This window comes from Asterias rubens, chromosome 15 (genome assembly GCF_902459465.1).
Source record: "Asterias rubens chromosome 15, eAstRub1.3, whole genome shotgun sequence".
Lineage (NCBI taxonomy): Eukaryota > Metazoa > Echinodermata > Asteroidea > Forcipulatida > Asteriidae > Asterias > Asterias rubens.
This window is the reverse complement of record NC_047076.1, coordinates 3,000,354-3,021,017: the sequence shown is the minus strand read 5'-3', so window position 1 is coordinate 3,021,017 and position 20,664 is coordinate 3,000,354. Positions and strand designations below refer to the sequence as shown.

General features: G+C 39.9%; 1 protein-coding gene across 3 annotated transcripts in view; it reads right to left on the bottom strand.

Annotated features, from left to right (window-relative positions):
* The window catches only part of LOC117300340 (integrin alpha-9-like), a 41,580-nt gene continuing 20,916 nt past the window's right edge, over positions 1-20,664 (bottom strand). For all 3 annotated transcript variants that reach the window (XM_033784101.1, XM_033784099.1, XM_033784102.1), the window contains 21 exons: positions 18,990-19,124; positions 18,255-18,347; positions 17,034-17,176; positions 15,946-16,083; positions 14,847-14,955; positions 14,328-14,422; positions 13,833-13,969; positions 12,918-13,075; positions 12,105-12,268; positions 11,452-11,601; positions 10,633-10,712; positions 9,855-9,999; positions 8,921-9,019; positions 8,408-8,577; positions 5,825-6,005; positions 4,902-5,009; positions 4,460-4,585; positions 3,712-3,837; positions 2,960-3,064; positions 2,100-2,222; positions 1-1,079 (listed from right to left, as the gene is read on the bottom strand). In XM_033784101.1, the coding sequence (XP_033639992.1) occupies positions 948-1,079; positions 2,100-2,222; positions 2,960-3,064; positions 3,712-3,837; positions 4,460-4,585; positions 4,902-5,009; positions 5,825-6,005; positions 8,408-8,577; positions 8,921-9,019; positions 9,855-9,999; positions 10,633-10,712; positions 11,452-11,601; positions 12,105-12,268; positions 12,918-13,075; positions 13,833-13,969; positions 14,328-14,422; positions 14,847-14,955; positions 15,946-16,083; positions 17,034-17,176; positions 18,255-18,347; positions 18,990-19,124 (2,717 nt within the window). In that variant the 3' untranslated portion in view covers positions 1-947. The remainder of the gene's footprint in view (positions 1,080-2,099; positions 2,223-2,959; positions 3,065-3,711; positions 3,838-4,459; positions 4,586-4,901; positions 5,010-5,824; positions 6,006-8,407; positions 8,578-8,920; positions 9,020-9,854; positions 10,000-10,632; positions 10,713-11,451; positions 11,602-12,104; positions 12,269-12,917; positions 13,076-13,832; positions 13,970-14,327; positions 14,423-14,846; positions 14,956-15,945; positions 16,084-17,033; positions 17,177-18,254; positions 18,348-18,989; positions 19,125-20,664) is intronic.

The following is a 20,664-nucleotide window of genomic DNA, read 5'->3' as shown; positions in this document are numbered from 1 at the left end:
GCTAGCTGAGTGAGCGAATAATGCCCAGTAAACTTGAGAATGCACATATGCACATGCAAAAATTCCCTGCTGACCCGTGAGATACGCTTGACGTAAGAAACTGAATTCTGTGCTTCCAAAAGTGCTAAGCAAAGCCATGAAATATTAGGCCCATGTGAACTGGTTTAATACTCATAGCTGTAATCAAATTAAAGGTTAAGATTAGAAGTGGATTAAATATAAATCTGTTAAAGCCTCTTGTGGTGTCAATCGGATTAAACACTTTACACTGTACAAGTTTCACAGCAGCTGGGGCCCAATTTCAAAAAGCTGTTTCGCAGATAATTCTACTTAGCAATGTTAGCAAGGCGGGTAATTTTCCTTGGAAAATACCTTTGATAGGCAAGATTTTAGGGTGGTATTAGTCACAGCAATGTGAACTGTATGGTATTTTGGCTGTTAAATTATTTCTTCTGAGCAACATATTTCTGTGCAAGTTTTTATGCTTTCATGCTTTTGAAATTGGGCCCTAAATTCTGCTTTGGGAGTCTCCCTGAGCAGAATTTTCATTGACGCTTACTGTAAGCAAAAGCAGCTTGCTGACGGTTTCTGTAAGTATGGCAGTTGTGTGGATTCCGTGTTTCCGCTCACCACTTTCTTCTTTCAGGATGACTCCAGCACCACCATCAGTCCAACAAGCTCAGCCACAACATAAAAACATAGTTCTCAATGCTGACATCACGGATGTTGAGTCGTCACAATAAAATCTTTAAGTAGGCCACATTTGGGCTGCAACCGTTGTGAGCCTTGTATAAAACCCTTGCATCGTAGAACAAAAAAACGATAATGCACCAGCACTAGTAAAGTTGTGTCATCACAGTCATATGCTGATAAAAGTTCATTGGTCACGACACCCCTGTGGAGGTCATGGGGGTCATGACCCATCTGTGACCTCTAGGAAGGTCGGGTCAGTCCTCATCGTCTGCGAATGGCTCTTTGTAGTTTCCTCCGTCTACCTCGTGGTTCAACGATTCCGTCTCGTCGTTATCGCTGATCAGTTTCTGCATTTCTTCTCGCATCGGCCTCCTGAAGAAACCGCACTGTGGAGGGCAACAAACAAATATTTGAACGAAGTTGACGCTATGTCCAAAATGATCTTGAATATCAATTGTCGGCTCAGCGCTAACAAGGTCCTCATTTTAAAATCTCACATTGGTAATTAATCAAAATTGTCTGAACTCCAAACTTTTCTTTAAATTGGAAATATCAAACGCCAGCAATTGATCACTTTCAACGAAAGCTACGTTCATCTTTGCCAAACAACAACTTCGGGGAAGATAGATCAACTGTCATACTGAATTTACCAGTAACACTGAACCAACGATAAAGAAAACTAATGCCTACTAACACAATCGTCAATTCTTAGAATGTGAAACGAAGGTTGGCAATCGCAAAAGAAACATTCATAGATCTGTCAAAAATGTGGAAATCGCATGACACAGCCGAACGAACCAAGATTAGACTAATGAGTGCACTTGTCTTCAGCATCGCATTGGAGGCATAGACAACGCAGGATGAGTAAGCAAAAATAAAAAAGCTTTGGTACTAGAGGTGAATGCTAAATATAAAATGGCAAGACCGTCTCGGACCACCATGGGATGGCTGACGCCCTAATGGACTTTAAGAGAGAGAGAAAAAAAGGGAAATTTGAATGGGAAATAAATCTTAAAGACAGTGGACACTATTGGTTATTGTCAAAGACCAGTCTTCTCACTTGGTGTATCTCAACATATGTATGCATGAAATAAGAAACCTGTGAAAATTTGAGCTCAATTGGTCATCGAAGTTGCGAGATAATAATGAAAGAAAAACCACCCTTGTCACACAAAGTTGTGTGCGGTTAGATGGTTGATTTCGAGACCTCAAGTTCTAAACTTGAGGTCTCGAAATCAAATTCGTGGAAAATTACTTCTTTCTCGAAAACAATGGCACTTTAGAGGGAGCCGTTTCGCACAATGTTTTATACTACCAACCTCTCCCCATTACTCGTTACCAAGTAAGGTTTCGTGCTAATAATTATTTTGAGTAATTACCAATAGTGCCCACTGTCTTTAACTCACCTTCCACAATAATAGGACCACCACTATTAAAAAGAAGATTCCCGCAACCGTGCTGACTGCAATCACCCACGTTGGAACTGTCTTTGAAGTGATTGAGGACTCCGTGTACGCCACGGTTTCCACCTGCAATATGCAAACAATAAAGTAGTATTATAATAACGCCCTGTCAGTTTATTTATTTTTATTCTTCGGACAATACAATAATTATTAAAAACAAGCAGAGGCCGTCCAGGGAACGGCAAAAGTGACAAAAAATTAAAAATAAAATGTGCCCTCCTCACAGACCACGCTCGTATAAAGGGTAAACATTTCTATACTATACACAACACAGAAATCTAAAATTGTAGTGAACATTAAAACAACAGATGGCAAAAGTAAAAGCAATACACAAATGATACATATAAGGACCCCACCATATTACAACTAAAGCCCGGTTCATACTTCATGCGAAAGCGAAGTGAGTTTAACATCACAACCCTCCTTTCGCAAGTGAGTAGAGCAGAGTTGAGCTGCTGCGAATTATTCGTTGCGAATTTGTGACGTCAACATTCGCTTCGCATTCGCTTTCGTAGGAAGTATGGACCAGGCTTTAGGCTCCTACGTATTTGTCAAATGAAAGCAGACACACCAACCAGATGAGATGAATTGGGGGAAAATGGTAAAATAATAAATACATGAAATACAAATTTGTAAAAATGATAAATTCTAAACCTTGACTGAAAAATAGCCTGGCAAAAGATGTGTATCACTGGAACAAAAAAAACCTGCATGTACACACGAATCTTATTGTACCAAAATGCATCGTTGGCCGTTGGCCGAGCACTGAGTTCAATGCATCGAATTTTGAAACTGTTTCTTACCACAATGGAGTCCGGGCGACCATTTCTGGGTTGAACATGAACATTACCGTGGTTCTCCACTTTCACCATCGCGCGACCTTGAAGTCTTATAGTGCTGTATCCTAACTGTGAAATAAAATGAAACATAAACAAGTTTATTTTGTGCAATGCTGAATCACTTCTCCTTACCCTATTGGAACACCACAAAAACTTAAGCCACCAGAAGTGGATTTCACAAAGAGTTAAGACTAGTCTTATCTCGAGTTAGGACAAGTTACTCCTCCTAACTTACAACTAGCCTTAAGTGTTAATATCTCCTAAGACTATGGAACCAGCTCCCAGCAGCCACTGTAATGTCTCCTTCAATAGCAGCCTTCAAGGAAACTGCCCTACCAGCTATTAGAGGGATGAGGCTACCAGTGGGCTCACATCTCCTCTAAATCATCCGTCAGTTTTTAAGCACCCAAGTTATCGTTTTTTGTTATCAGTCTTTTTGTCTTGTCGACACCTTAACTTCACCTTATTTCTTATGCACCTTGCCTGTGATGTCACTTCTGCACCATCCTAGTATAGCTATAGATAGCTGAATAAGGATTCCACCATTGAAGGTTGAAGGACTAGTCCCAAGTTAGGCCACGAAAGCCTTCTTTTTTTTTTTGACTCAATTAAAAGATATTAGCATGAACTCTGACAAAACAAACCAACTCTTTCGTTTTAATTTTGAACTAAATTAGTATTTAATTTAAAAATGATAATATAATAAATATCCTTACATCAGCCAGTGTCTTTTCAAAAAAGCGTGCCTGGATCTGCACCACAGCGCCTTCGCCCATCCGTAGATTGTCAATGATGCAGTAGATGGTCGCACACAGGGCATTGTTGCAGTTGTACGTGGCTGACTGAAAAGAAAGATGAACAAAAAAACAGATCATGAAATTTTTATAAACTTACTCTACTTGGTTATAAAAGTAGTAATTGCTTCCCTACATCCAGGAGTAAGTATCAAGTGCCTGCAAAGGTTGTAAGGGGGTAGAAATAAAGTAGCTTTTTAGGATAGCAAAAGTAAGTGAACCATTTTAATTTACGTGGGGGGGGGAGCACTTCCGGTAAAATGCATTGTAGTTAACAATTCTACCAAAATGTTGGTGTCATATTACATCTCACAGGTCCAGATTTCTGACTAGGGGTGGGGGGGGGGGCAAATGGTGTTTTCATACATTGGATTTCAGAGTTGCAATTCAGGCAAACAATATGTCAAGGGATGTTTGCCAACATCACAATATTTGCACCATGTCAGTTACATGTGTCTGTAAATCTGTGAGCGTGAAATATTCACAGGTCAGTTCTATTGTACGTATAATTATATGTTCATTGATAGAGGATTAAAACGATCAAAATGCTCCACAACAAAGCAGAACCAATTGCTAAACATCACTGTGTGTGTAAAAGCTTGATGAAAAACAGCCACTATGAGTACAAAATCTGCTTACTTACATTCTGTAATATTCGATTTAGTCTTACCTCTCCAGATGTGTAGAAAGCAGGGGCACTGTTTTCCTGGCTGGTGGTATTGGCTCTGTACTCAGGCAGCTCCTTGTGTTGGTGCTGTAGGATGTGATTGTACTCGCATCTCCCTGTGCCTTGTAACTAAAAAATAATCAAAAATAGTTAATGGCCTGATGTTTCGACCCTACTGCTAGCAGAGTCCTTCTTGAAGGCTGTACAACCATAAAACAATGGCCATAAAAGAAACGGTCACATTGTCAGGAGCCATTCCGAATTTAAGTTTAAAATTAAACAGAAAATACATGTAGAAATAGCTGTTGGAAACAGCTTACCTAGTAAAAGGATCAAAAGGATCTGCGGTATAAATAAATAAAATGACTTAACAGTTTGTTTTTTAATTCTCTATTATGGCTATTTGTAATCTTGTGTAAATGCTTGACTGTAAAAGTTCACTCACCTCTATATGCGTAAAGTAAAGCAACCAATCACCATCAAGCGTCTTCCAAGGAAGACTGATGTTCACCGTTGTCAGGAAGGGGATTGTGCTAGGTCCTAAATTACGTGCCTATCAAGAAAATATTTTCATAATTTTATTAGGGTTATTAGGGAAGTGTATATATTTACGCTTTTTCATTTTATGAACTTTTTGAACTTTACTGAAATACTTGACCGCACAAATGACAAATGTGTCGGCGATTCGAGTTACAGTTTTTCAAATAATACAAATAATACAGCACAAGGAAAACTAACCGCGTAAATGTTTAACAATTCTTTTTTTTTAAATATACGAGAGCGGCATTTGAACCAATGACCTCTGGATTAAAATGCCGGTGCTCTGCCAACTGAGCTATCTAGCCCAATAACGACGGTGTCAAAATCTTTTTTTTTTTTTTTTAGGGGGGGGGTGCTAGGCAGAAGCCATAAAACTGTTAGCTGCCATGTAGCCAGGGATTACATCCAAGTTTATGATACAACCTGGGAAGCGGCAACCAGGGAATCATCTTAAGGGGATGCAACTTTTTTTTCTCATAATTATTATCAGTTTCTGTCATAAAAAAGTGCCTTTGACTGATGAAATGAGTGATTAGGGTTAATTACACGCAGACCTATGCCAGCTGCAAGTAGACAAAACTTAGCATGTGCAGCAGATGCACGTCAATGTGACAAAGCAATAGCATTTTTACGAAGATAAAAACCTTGGTGAGGTTTTGCGATAGCACCATGTGTAAATCTCTTTTGAGTAGCGGTGGTTATAAGAAGAACTGGTGGTTTAAGATTCTAAGTTTTGATCAGTATGCTTGTCTCCAGGAGGATGCTGGACTCTTTGCTAAACAAATTAAAATTAAGATAAAAATTAAAAAAGGAGGAAAACAAGCTTACATCATAAACATGCCTGAACTTGGGGCCGATGGATTCTTGTCTGTCTGCCTCCGATGTGAGATTCTCTCTAACAGGTATTAAAGGGATACCATCTGTCCCGGCTTCATACGACGTACTCCCCCCGTCAACCTTTTTTTTGCTTTTGGTCTCACCGAAGACCACTTGCTCTGGATGAGTAACCCTACGGAAAAAAGAAAAAAAAAAAATTCACGCTCAAGTTCATGTTTGAGGTGAACCTATATAGCATGGAATCAATACGTCCTAACGTCTATGGATACGGAACTTAAGATTAGTCCTAAGTAAGTTTAGTTGTGAAATCGAAGACCACTTGCTCTGGATGGGTAACACTATAGAACAAAACAAACCAAACAAATCTCATGCTCAAGTTCATGTTCGAGGTGAAATTGTTGTTCCTGCCGTCGATTTCACCAACTCTTCCTAACTTAGGATTAATCTTAGGACTTAGGACGAGTAAAGTTCCGTATCCATCCGTTAGGACGCATTGAACCCATCCTAAATTAGACACATCCTAATTTTAGATAGGATTAATCTGAACTTTTCGTGAACTTGGCTGCTGGGCCCGACTTCATAGAGCTACTTAAAGAATTCAGGTAATTTTTCAAAATGTCCATAGATTTACATTAAACTTACAGGGTTTGAAGATAATGATAGTGGAAAGCTTCCCTTCAAATATTACCTACTGAGGTGATGTAGTTGTTGAGAAATGAGTAAAACAACGTCATGAAAATGCATTTGTAAAGGATTAAAATAATTTTCGTCTCATGAGGAGACGAAAATTATTTTCATGACATTGTTCTACTCATTTCCCCAAAACTACAGCACCTCAGCACAAAATATTTTCAGGGAAGCTTTCTACTATCATTATCTTCAAACTGTGTAAGTGTAGTGTAAATCTGTGGACATTGTGTTTTTGTGTCCTACAAAAGTTACATAGACCCTTTTACAGCTGTCTTGTGCTTACTGTGCAATTTTCATTTCATAGCCCTGCCGTAAACACATGAAAAGGCGTGCAAACAAGATCGGTAAGGACAACAACAAATGCTGGTTGAATTTAAGTCTGAATGCTTACTGACTTTTTTTCTATGAAAAAATTTCCCTCTGAAATGAAGTCATATTTGAGAAACTGTACCGACACTTTAAATAGTGCCAATTTGGGAGATTTCACAAGTATAGTTTCAAAATTATACACACTGGGTGCGTTTGATTAGCTTCCCTGTGTCAACCGTGCGGTGCTCATCGGGTGAGCCCCTGACAAGAGCTAATCAAACAACCACTAACCCTCTCGTTGTGACATCATGCACCTCGGGTCAGCCCCAAGTGACCCGTTCCACTAGCGGGGCACTTGGGGCTGACCCAGGTGAGCCCCTGGAATGACGTCAAACTATTCGAACGTATCGGGGTCGACCCGGGGAAGCTAAATTGAATGCACCCACTGTACGCCCTTTAATGGATGGATAGCCGCGTTGACAAAGTTCTATTAACGGACCTTGGATCACACCAAAACTAACTGCGGTCATACAGGATGCTATGTATGTTGATCTCTCATGGTCACAGATAAATTGATCCATCCGTTCAACTTGATGAATGCTACCAAAAAACAATACACGGACCTCCGAAATATGATCTTGGCATTGTGGCTTTACTTACCACTGCGAAGCAATACCCATTGTCCAATAAAGTTGAAGTTCTTTGTCAAAATAAATACATTCGGAAGTTTGTGGCGGGAAGGAAGAGATCAAGTACTTCCTGTGAGGTCATCTGAAGACTTTGACCTCCAGGGATAATCGAGGGTCATCTTTTAATCACTGGATTTTGTGGTTTCTACGGCACAGATTTTAGTCATTGTTGCATGTCTAAATTTATCAGAAAGGTCAAACTGTGGTCATGCTATGTCATTCAAACACTTGTATCAAATGCGACAATCTAAACTAACAATAGTGATTTAAATTATAATTTCTATAACTTTTCAAACTTTTAACAGTATTTCAGACAAACAAATTTGTATGGTATGAACTTTAGAATCATTGAGCTTTCAGATGGAAATATTTCTCTGGAGGATTGGTACTGGTATGAACTTTAGAATCAGTGAGCTTTCAGATGAAATATTTCTCTGGAGGATTGGTACTGGTATAAACTTTAGAATCAGTGAGCTTTCAGATGGAAATATTTCTCTGGAGGATTGGTACTGGTATGAACTTTAGAATCAGTGAGCTTTCAGATGGAAATATTTCTCTGGAGGATTGGTACTGGTATGAACGTTAGAATCAGTAAGCTTTCAGATGGAAATATTTCTCTGGAGGATTGGTACTGGTATAAACTTTAGAATCAGTGAGCTTTCAGATGGAAATATTTCTCTGGAGGATTGGTACTGGTATAAACTTTAGAATCAGTGAGCTTTCAGATGGAAATATTTCTCTGGAGGATTGGTACTGGTATGAACTTTAGAATCAGTGAGCTTTCAGAGAGAAATATTTGTATGAAAATGGACCCAGAGTTTTGGAGTGCGGTTTGCTCTACCGCTCAGCCCTGGCACATCACTTCAATCATTGGTTCTTAACTCACCCTGATATCGTAACGTCACCCTCGATCTTCACCGGTAGGTTCATCACAAGAGTGTTATCCGCTAACGTACTGTTAGCCTCACTACTAGACGTCTTGGCATGGACCTCGATCTCCACCGTCTGGATCTCGAGGGTCAAGGAGGGAATGAAGAGCTTGACCATAAAAGATCTCTGCGGAAACAAGCAACAACAAAGAAATCCTCCAAGATTAAAAATCTCACAACAAAAATCCCAACACCAAAACAAAACTGAAGAACCGAAAGGTGTTATTGCATGTCTCTGAGAAAAGAAAAGAAGAAAAAAAAACTCCTTCCAGGAATGTTTAGAAGACAAAATCCCGAAACCAAAACAAAACTGAAATATCGAGGGGTTTAATTGCATGTCTCTGAGTAAGAAAAAAAAATGCCAAAAAACCTAGATTAAAAATCTCACATCCTTCAAGAATTTTTAGTGGATAAAAATCCTGAAACCAAAACAAAACTGACAAATCAAGGGGCGTTATTGCATGTCTTACCTTTCTGAATGCCTTCATGGGGTTGTCGACGTCGCAAAGCACTGTCGAGGTTCTGTTTAGACCCTTTTCTGGTCGACACACTACCACACCACCGCTCCTCTGTGAGGAAAAACACGAACAGGATTGCAGATTATCCAAAAATAATTGAATAAATAGGAAACACTTTGCAAAAAGCTCAATTGTGCTCAATTGTGCTCACTGTGCTCAATTACATGGCTTCGATGTGGCTGGTTCCCAAAAGGTGCCTTACTATAACAGTACATGTGAGGGGACCCTTAACAAAAAGAGCTGAAAAACTACATGATGTAAGAATGATCGTGTAAGGCTTGTCACGCATTTATGCTGGTCGCTGTGCACCCCATTAATCCAGTAACTTAGGCTTAACTCACATTATTGTAGTTGTACATTATTGTTGCCAAGCATATAAGGGAGACAAAAAAGTAATAATAAAAAATAATGGGAAAAAAAAAAAACGGAAATAAAAAATCGGCCTGATCAATAAAAAAGCGGATATCTGCTTTAAAGCTAAGGCTTGACAGGCCTACAATTAACAACCCTGTAGCTCAACCACGTTGAAGCTGCATCCTTCACCATTTAGCTTCTTAGTCTCTTAAATTATTATTTAGGATTGTAAGCTTGAATCTGAAAATCTAAATGATTGTAAAGTTCATACCAGTACCAATACAGATGGAGAAATATTTTCATCTGGAAGCTCACCAAATCTAAAGTTCCTACCAGTACCAACCCCCCAAAGAACTATTGAATTAGAACCAATTTACTCTTAAAAAAAAAACAGTGATTTTGTATTTTCCTTAAGGTGACACACTTAGTAGTCTGGAGTCCTTCTTTGGGACAGCACTGAAACCTGAAACAGTTATGATCAGCGGGGGGAACTGACTATAAGGTCAACGAACCCACAGGTCAACGAACCCACCTGGTCACTTTCAACTCTGACGAATGTGATGTCCATGGGATGCGTAACGATGACCTGGGTCAAATGGGCTTCCTCTCCGTGATTAGTCAGATCGATGTGAATGTATAAGTTCTCTTCATTACCGTAGGCAATGTACGGAGTCCCTCTAACAAGACAAGAATATCGACCAATGGTAAGTCAAGGAAAGATAAAGGGAGAATACACAAACATTTATCCAATTCATTTTCTACTTTTTGTTAAAGTTTAAACAGCTACATACTTAGCTTCAAAGAAAACAATTTCTGGGAATGCTATGTAAACTTAATTATGTAAGGTTTGCGGTGACACCATGTAAAATCTCTTTGTGAGTAGCGGTGGCTCTGCGAAGAGCCGTCTTCTCCAGAAAACGGTCATAGCACATCTGACCCAAATCGAGCAGTACAAATGGTGTCACCAAAAACCTTACTCATTTAGTATTTTCCACCATGCAAAGCCATGTCTTATCCATGTAAACTTGTTAAAAATGTACTTGTTTATCATTCAACTGTAAAATTGATAATTTCACACTTCTGATTTTGTTCATATTTATCAATAAAAAATTAGGGCCCCAACCTCTAGGCTTTTAAAAAACTAGCTCCACTCCTGCTGTTGACAGCGAGGGTCAAAATAACAACACAGTGCCTATACTGCTGTACTTAGGGCATTGTGTACTTTAGGTTTTCAAACAAATTCCAACACAACAAGAAAGACCCTGGAACATTTCCCGAGGAGCATTAAAGAAAACAATTTCGTTTCTAACCTTGCCAGATCTATCCTTCCTTTTAACTGCAGGTCCGTCTCACAGATCGAGTCCTCACCACAGTTGTAAATAAATCCAACCTTATAAAGAAACACAAAAACTGAAACGTTAGGGAACATGGGCATTAGACTTGTCTTTTACCCTGCACAATACGCCTCTTTGAGATATGGCGGACACAATACTACAACACTATATATATACATGTGAGGTTTGGGTTAATTTGTGTGTATACACTCAAACCAAACAGTACACTCCTATCACATCCGCCATACTTCAAAAAGGATTACGACACCCCTCTGATAGCTCAAATATCACCAACAAATTGTATTGTTTGTATACTCGATTAGATTTCTTCTCTTTTCCCTTTTAAAAATTAAACGCTGGTAAAACTAATATTGGATTCGATTTTCAGTCCCTACCTGATTGGAGTTTTCATCCCACATATAAAACTGGAAATTTCTTCTCGTTTTCTATTCATCCAGTTCCTGGCGCTAATGCGCCGTATTTTTTACCGCGTGAGGGAGCTCTCAAATGTAATTGTATCACTTCCGGGTGTACACTCATTCATACCCAAAACAGTTATTAAAGAATGGAACACATCACCACCACAGACATCATATTCACCACAGAAAATAACACCTTTAAAGGAGCCTTTAAAGCAACTTAAAAAAACGGCGCAACAAAAGTGACAGTAACGCCTATTGTATCCCAGAAGTGATTAAAAACACGATTAAGAGCGCCCTCAAGCGGTCAAAAATAAGGCTCATTATTGTGCTATTGGATGTGAAATAAATAAACAAACAGTGTTTCAAACTTTACCTGTTCTACAATAGTATTGGGTGAATACATGTCCAGTACGGGACAGAACCCGGTGCACGACGTGAGCGGAGGACCGACGGAGTTCTCCGTCGTTCTGATGTCAAAGTTCATTCTGAACGGGAGAGGGCTTAGGAAGTCTTTCATGTTGGGCTAGACGATAGGGAGAGAGAAAAAAATATATATATATAGTATATATGGGATTCCTGGACTAGACCAAAAACTAAAACTTTGAGAGCTGACAAATGGTAACAATGACTAGGATCATATACCTACATGTGTTGTAAGTTTATGAAAGCGAATGTTTTAAAGGCACTGGACACCTTTGGCAATTGCCTACACAAAAACCTAAACCAAAGTCTTTTCTGCATGTCGATTAGTAAGATTGTAATTGTCAAAGACCAGTACTCTCACTTGTTGTACCCCAACATATGCATAAAACAACAAACCTGTGAAAATGAAAGAAAGAAAAAACATCCTTGGTGCACAAATTTGTATGTTTTCACAGGCCTAATAACAGGCTTCAGGCCTGAAGTCTCCAAATATTTTATACTATCAACAGCTCTGCATTGCTCTTTACCAGGAAGTTTTTATGCTAAAACTTATTTTGAGTAATTACAAATAGGCCCTTTAAAAGAACTACTTGTTCCACTTACATAGATGTGTGCCTCGTACTCCTGGCAGGAAAGTATTCCAACGTTCAGAGAAGCCGTTCTTTCAATTCTTCCACCTCTACGGATTCCATTTTCGACCAACGTGAGACGTCCAGGTAGTCCAGTCTGCGCCTTGAAGTAATCAACCTCAAGTGTGTAGTTGATGGCTGGAGGAGACAAGATACCAGACAAGGGCCCAATTTCATTAGGCTGTTTAGCAGAAAATGCTGCTTGGCAAATATCTTTACTAGGCAAAAATTGAGTGGGGCACCAGCTGTAATAATGCAAACTGAGTGTAATTTTGGCTGGTGACCTGTTTCTGCTAGGCAAGACTATTCTGTGTTTACAGGCTTTAAAAAACTTGAGCCCAGATAGCTTATAGAATCTTGCTATGGAAGTCATTGGCTATGGCTATAGCTGCTTCAATGCAAAGGTGTATTCTTTAGTATCGTCTCTCAGCGGCTAACAAAAATAGCCAAATTTGTTTAACACAGACGAATCCTTAAGCCCGGTTCATACGCCCAGATTTCTGACGGTTGGTTTCCGAAATAATGCTGCGGGTGCCAAGAGATACATAGGGTTGGTACCTGCTTTCGTCTCGCTAAACATGGATGGCTTCGACAATCTTGTGAAAACACCTAACATGTTTTTTTATTCTGAGCAAGTATAGACACACAGTGTTCAGCAGAAGCTTTCACAAGTGACTTTCAATTGTATCTTTCTTGATAATTTAGCCGATAAATGTATGACCCTACCTTCAAGAAAATGAGCGAGACAGACTTTTAAACCAAAATGTTACAACCGTGACTGGCTTACCTATACTCTGTGGGAGCGCCTCGCCATTGTATATGAAGCAGGCTTCCACTCTGACGCAGGGTACCAGTTTACCTTGGTGCAGGCACTCCGTGCGGTTCAGGTCAATCGGTGTGCTGTGCACCACGATCGATGCCAGCATACGGATTACAGGCTTACTCCTGTTTACAATAGTAAACAAAAAAAGTGGGCAAAACATGAATGACCTTTTCGATAAACATTTCTCATGCTGCCACCTTCTTTAAATTGTTCCCTTTCGCCAAAAGCAATCATCAATGGCGATTATAAATTCTACAGAAAGGAACCAGACTATCAGCCACAGGACGTGTACAAATTAGTGGCAATGGTAATGTTATCACTCTTGGGGTGTTGTTGTTTTCTGGTTTTTTTTTTTCCTTCTCGCATTTGAATTCTGGTCCTTGTAAAAACAAATTTGGTCAGGTAAATATGTAAAGCTACAAGCCATAAGTCTTCTCACTTGGTGTATCTCAACATATGCACAAAATAACAAACCTGTGAAAATTTGAACTCAATTGGTCATCGAAGTTGCGAGATAACAATGCAAGACAAACACCCTGGTTACACGATGTTGTGTGCATTCAGATGCTTGACTTCGAGACCTCAAATTCTAAAGTTGAGGTCTCAAAAACAAATTCGTGGAAAAATTACTTCTTTCTCGAAAATTACGTCACTTCAGAGAGAGCCGTTTCTCACACTGTTTTATACTATCAACCTTATACCCATTACTCGTTACCAAGTAAGGTTTTATGCTAATAATTATTTGGAGTAATTACCAATAGTGTCCACTGCCTTTTAAAAATGGAACCTCGTTAAGATGCTGGCATACAATAGTCTTCCTTGCTTCAGCCGGAGACGAAGGCTGAAGTCAAGATTTGGAAAATGTCTCCTAAGACTTACAGAAACAGTAATGCCTTGTTGCTCTGATGAGCTCCTACTACCAAATCCGGGTAGCCGTTACCGTCCATGTCCATTCCCCCTGATATGGAACTGCCGAAGGAAACTAGAGGAACGCTGAAGGACTTCCCGGAGATCCTCTGTGGGAAAATGAGGGGGTCATTCAAAAGTCAAATAAAGGAAACTTAGAGGAAGGACTTCCCTGGATGGAAAAAGGGTAATCAAAGGTCAAATAAAAGGAGACTTAGAATGCTGAAGGACTTCCCGAATATCCTCTACAGAAAAAAGGAGGATCAATCAAAGGTCAAATGAAGGAAATTCTAAAGGAAATCCCTCATAGGAAAAGGGGTCAATTAAACGTAAAAAAGGAGGAATGCTAAAAGACGTCCCGGAAATCCTCTCAGAGAAAAAAGGGTAAATCAAAGGTCAAATGAAGGAAACTTAGAAAAATACAGAAAGTTTTTGAACCGGGGGATAAAAAAGCTAATAAAACCTCACCTGAGCAGGTGTTGTCTTAAGTCCTGTCATTGATCCATGGTAGATGTACACAGCACCAGCCAGTCCATCTTCATAAGGTGCACCGACAGCAATATCTGTCGCCAAAGAGACACAAGCTTCAAAATTAGTAAATGTTCAGACAAATTTATTTGAATAAACCATAAAAATTCAGTGTTGGTCAGGTTGGCATAGCGATATCTTTCCTCCCTTATTTCCACCTCTAGTACCCCTGTTCGATCATGCTGTGGGGCACTATATGTAGATTGGGGTTCCCAGTCCCTACATGTACCCGACTTCGTGGGTTTCCCGGGAATAATTCTCAGGGGTTTTCCTCCCACATCTAAAACTGAAACTTCCCTCTGTGTCTTCTCTTCATGGGGTTCTTGGCTAGTTCAGTGATTAAGTTTGCTCTTCTGAGAGTCCCTGACTTCACAACCAGAATAAATTAAATAAAATGAAATGAAATGCTCTGAAGGTCAGTTTCTATAGTTTGTTTGTTTTTCATTGACGTCAACTCACCATTGTATCGGTCCATGTTGAGATCGCCAGCGTCTACGATGACCGATCCGAATCTTGCATTCACAGTGTTCGACCCCGTCAGCATTTCTGGCAACTTCCGCATTATGCCCTAGCAGAGAAAAGCAAACAAGATATAACTTTGCTTTGGGGTTGAACGAAGACGAATTGACTAGAGCGGGATTTCAACCAACGACCTCCGGATAACCTTCTGACGCTCCACCATTACAACTAAGCTATCTTGTCCTTACGTTGACAGTCTCCCTATTTTGTCATTATCTTTGGTCATCGGTGCCAGTCAGAAGCCATTCAACCTGTAACTGCCATATAGCCAGGGATGACACACAAGTTTATGATACAAGCGGCAACCAGGCTAGGGGATCCCCTTAAGGGGATGCATACTTAAGATGTAACTTTTACAGCAAAAACTTAAAATCACAGTGGATGACATTGAATGGCACACAGTAGGAAGGGTAAACATTCTATATAAATATTACGTTTAAAATGGACATCACATACAAGCTATACAATTCTCTAGCCTTAGCAATATTTAGACATAGTCAGAAAGTGATCTAGCCATAGCCAGATAGTGATCTAGCTGTAGCTCTAGCTATGGCCAGATAGTGATCTAGCCGTAGCCAGATAGTGATGAAGCTGTAGCCAGAAAGTGATCTAGCCATAGCCAGATAGTGATCTAGCTGTAGCTCTAGCTATGGCCAGATAGTGATCTAGCCGTAGCCAGATAGTGATCTAGCCATAGCCAGATAGTGACCTAGCTGTAGCCAGATAGTGATCTAGCCGTAGCCATATATTTATCTAGCTGTAGCTCTACATGTAGCTGTAGCCAGATAGTGATCTAGCCGTAGCCAGATAGTGATGAAGCTGTAGCCAGATAGTGATCTAGCCATAGCCAGATAGTGATCTAGCTGTAGCTCTACATGTAGCTGTAGCCAGATAGTGATCTAGCCGTAGCCAGATAGTGATCTAGCCGTAGCCAGATAGTCATGAAGCTGTAGCCAGATAGTGATCTAGCCGTAGCCAGATAGTCATGAAGCTGTAGCCAGATAGTATACGTATCTAGTCTTTGGCCGTAGCTACTTACATTGCCATCATTTATATAAATGTACACTCTTCCTTCGTCTTCCACATCAGAGAAGAGGGGTGCTCCTACTAGTAAATCTGTGAGTCCATCGTGATTGAGATCAACACCTTTGACTGCTGCACCAAAGTAAGTTCCCATCTGTAAAGTAATGAATAACATTCAGACTTTGTTTAAATGATCAAATTATTCCATTGGGGATAAACTGTGGCACCTCTGTTAAAGGAACGTTACAGAATTGGTAAGAAACAAAAATCATGAAGATCACATATTTCATGAAACTTACACGGTCTTATGATGATATGATATAAATATTTCTGTTTAAAATGTCATATTTGATGAGAAATAAATAATCTAACTTCGCGTTTGGAGTTTATCGCTCAGTGAGCATTTTATTTATTTCTATTGTGGCATCGATGCCGCAATGCAAAATTTATAAGCAGTTTTTCACTTTTCTCTCGTGAACCAGATGGCCGATTGATCTAAAACTTGTACAGGTTTGTCAGTTTATGTATATGGTGGATTACATAAAGTGCTAACACTGTCAGCAACTGTTTTGTTAGCAAAAACCAATTCTGTAATGTTCCTTTAACTATGAGAGTTGATCCAGGGCAATCTCAGGGTCTTGAAGGTGAGAAACATGGAAGTTGGAGGTTCGAATCCAACCACAGACGCAAGTGAATTCCTGAATTCCCATATTCTAATTTTGTTTTCCACTGCACAAAAAGGAGTTCTGGGTTTGAGTCCCAGTTGGGATGCCTGCAGATTTGCAAATTCTGAATAGGGTTCTCTGTACGTTTTCTGGACAACAACTTGTAAGAAATGAGTAGAGAGTTACCCAATTCTGTTTTCCGCCGCTAACAAATGCTGTGGGTTCGGGTCTCATGCACACAGGATTCATGACAAATAATCTGTCCATTCAGATCAGTGTGCTCTGCACATCCCCCCAAAAAGTGCACTTATCATCATTTAGCGGTTGCAACCAAGATAGAAGTCGGAAAGTGCCGTCTACATTTGACCGCCTTTCGCTCTTCTTCAACCAAAAAAGCAAGGCTTCAAATTTTGTGTAGTAGGTAAGTGGAATGATTTACCGATTCTCCATTGAGTTGGGTGAGCAGGGTGAAGTCTGTCAGGTCGTAAATATAGACTCTTCCCCGCTGGTATGCCCGGGGTGCCCCCGTCACGCCCTGCGTCGTGATCCTTGAGATGAAATGACCCGAGGAGACTGAATAACCTTTACGGGGTAAAAGGAAACAAACCATTGTTAAAACATATTAGACAGTGATGGGTGCTGATGATATTTGCTTTGAAGGCTAGTCCTTGTCATTGCATAACTTATGTTAACGTTTCAGTAAACTGCACAACTTTTTTCTTTTTTTTTTCAGGGGGGGGGGGGATTTTGCGGCTAACTTTTTTCATCATTCCTTTATTTTTTTTAATTAATTTTTCTGAATGAGTGTCTAGGGAACAATGGTACCAGGGTTTGCTCATCCTGGAGGTTGCTATACAAAAGCTTGCCCCGAACCAGTCGATATAGCAACTGTCTGTATATAGTCTGAGGAAATAAAATGTAATGGGTATTTTGTAAGCAAGTCATTGTACCAGACATGATTGAAATCTAACTCGCAAACGGCTAATTACAGTACCCGTTCCTCATTTAGGAAAGAAATTATACAGCACATCCATTAATCTGTTTTCATAAAATATCATGTTATAACTTTAATCGTGTATTTTTTTAGTGACAATGTAGAATGGCATGTTACGATTACGATGTCGCATCCTGTCAGTTTGTTTAACATTCAAGGCTTTCAGAACAACCGTTTCCTGTCTGAGTTTGAATGACTTCAACCAGTCAACTTTGACATACTTTTCATTTTCAATGGTTTGGTTTTATACTATATGTATCAACAGCTCTCTATTGCTTGTTACCAAGTAAGTTTTTATGCTAACAATCATTTTGAGTAATTACCAATAGACGATGTGACCTCTGACGTCACTCGAACACCATAACATGATTTGCGGGCATGCCGCCGGGCAAAACCTTTGTGTTCTGGCAGCCAGCTAGAAAGTACATGCAATCTTACTATGACTACGCTTCTTTTTGCCGGGCGAAATATGACTTGGACAGTGTTTTGTCAACAGAGGGCGGTTTGAATGTAAACAGAGGTCACATCGTCTATAGTGTCCAGTGACTTTAACACATGATGGGTACCCAATCCGAAACCACTGGGTGACAACACCCAAACTGATTGAAACGCCTTTTTAACCCAATACAGGACTTTACTCTATACCCCTGATTAGTGCTCTCTTACCTATATAGCTCTCATCCTCTTCACCAGTAGGATACCATGTAGTAACGTCAGACATTTTCATTGTGTTAAGGCTGTCTATTGACACAACACTCCCTTAAAAAAAAAAATACAGAACCGGGAAGTTATTTGTGTTTATTGAGTAATTTCCAAGCGGCATATAAACAGTACAAATAGGACTACAAGGCCAAGGTCCAACATTCCCCTACTCGGACTTCATGATCATCTCAACAGTCTTTGCTTACCTCAACTATAAGAGCTTCTTCCATTTTTTATGGTCAAAGATAATTTTCTTCACGCTGCTCCATTTCTTTGGGATGGTCTTCCTGTGCATATTGTAATTTGCCTTCTATTTAATTTCAAATTTTAAATTTATGTTAAATTGCTGTAATTCAGCCTTTGTGCTGCGAGCACAGTTTTTTTAATAAACCATTTTATCACATCTATCTATCTATTCGCCAGGCTAGTTCTTTAAGTCTCAGTTAAAAACTTATTTGTTTGAAGCTGCTTATTTGTAATCTACTTACTTGTATTGTATCTTTCACTCATTCTATATTTTATTGTTTTTTTATGTGCTGAGGCTTTTGCATAAGGCTCTTTACAAATAACTTTATTATTAATATTAAGATCAGACATTTCTCGGCAGTAATAAAACGATATTTAATTACACATAAAAAAAATACAACCAAAACATCAGGCTTGATAATTTGCGATACATGTGACAAAGGGTGTACTCACCTCTCCAAGCGAGGGAACCAACTGCACCAACGAGCAACGTCTGGCCATCTTCAGTGTAGTCCACACTGAAGCCCGCCTGGCACCACCCATGCCAGGCCACTCCCCTCCCGTTGGCGTCAGACTTAATTTGAACCTCTGAAAAAAGAAGAGATAAACTATTAATTATGAAACAAAAAATGGCCGGGATAACTTGTGGGTCTGGGTCTCTTCCACAACACAATGGAGCCCCAGATCCTCCTGGGTGTTACAATTCAGAGGTTTTATAAAAGCCTCTCTACATCACCATCCACAAAATGAAGAACTAAGGTAGGTGTCCTTGGTCTCCCCTTGGTCTGAAGGATAAAGCTCCCCTGAACCTCCTGGCCATCACGCATGTAACATTTAACCAATTTTACAAACTCTCTCTAAATCAGCACAACAAAATTACTCAGGTAGTGTAGTAAAGGCAGTGGGTCTGGGTCTCTTCCACAAAAGAGCTGCCAACATTAGTATCGTGCAGCAAGACATCCAATAACATCCAACAGAATAGAAAAATGGCTTCCATCAGAGAGATTCTCAAATTTGTTTATCGGAACAGGGAACTTGTGCAGAGGCAGGTAGGGTGCATGCATGCTCTTCCACAATGGAGCCCCTATGAACCTCCTGGGTGTTACAATTCAGAGGTTTTAACAGTCTCTCTCCGTGAATGAAAGTACCCCCAAACTAAAGACCTATGGGAAGTCTACCTTGCCTCCTGGGTGTTACAATTCAGAGGTTTTAACAGTCTCTCCCCGTGAATGAAAGTACCCCAAAAGTAAAGACCTATGGGAAGTCTACCTTGCCTCCTGGGTGTTACAATTCAGAGGTTTTAACAGTCTCTCCCCGTGAATGAAAGTACCCCCAAAGTAAAGACTTATGGGAAGTCTACCTTGCCTCCTGGGTGTTACAATTCAGAGGTTTTAACAGTCTCTCTCCGTGAAGGAAAGTACCCCGACACTAAAGACCTATGGGAAGTCTACCTTGCCTCCTGGGTGTTACAATTCAGAGGTTTTAACAGTCTCTCCCCGTGAATGAAAGTACCCCCAAAGTAAAGACCTATGGGAAGTCTACCTTGCCTCCTGGGTGTTACAATTCAGAGGTTTTAACAGTCTCTCTCCGTGAAGGAAAGTACCCCGACACTAAAGACCTATGGGAAGTCTACCTTGCCTCCTGGGTGTTACAATTCAGAGGTTTTAACAGTCTCTCTCCGTGAATGAAAGCACCCCAAAATAAAAGACCTACAATAAGGGAAGTCTTACTTGTCTCCTTTGGTTCTAGAGGACAAAGCCCTCCAGGTTTGTTACATTTCAATCAATTTTTCAGGGACAGGCAGTCGGCAAATGACAGGCTGCGGGAAATCATAATTTTCGGATGACTACCATCCATCTATGATCTCGTAATAAATTTTCAAAAAGCATTGTCTCTTCACACATGATTGCTTCTAGCTTCCTTGTCTGGCTTATTTTAGTTTAATTCAGCGGCAACAAAGTCTGCTCCCCAATTTCTGCTTTGTAAAGCAACCCATTCCCTCTTGCACTATGATTTGTTTGTCCTCATAAATGGCTTTATTTCATAAAGCTTAAGAACACAGAGAGCGACGGTTAACTTTTTCTGCTAAGCACAAAGTGCAATACATTCCTTTCTTACATGCCGATTT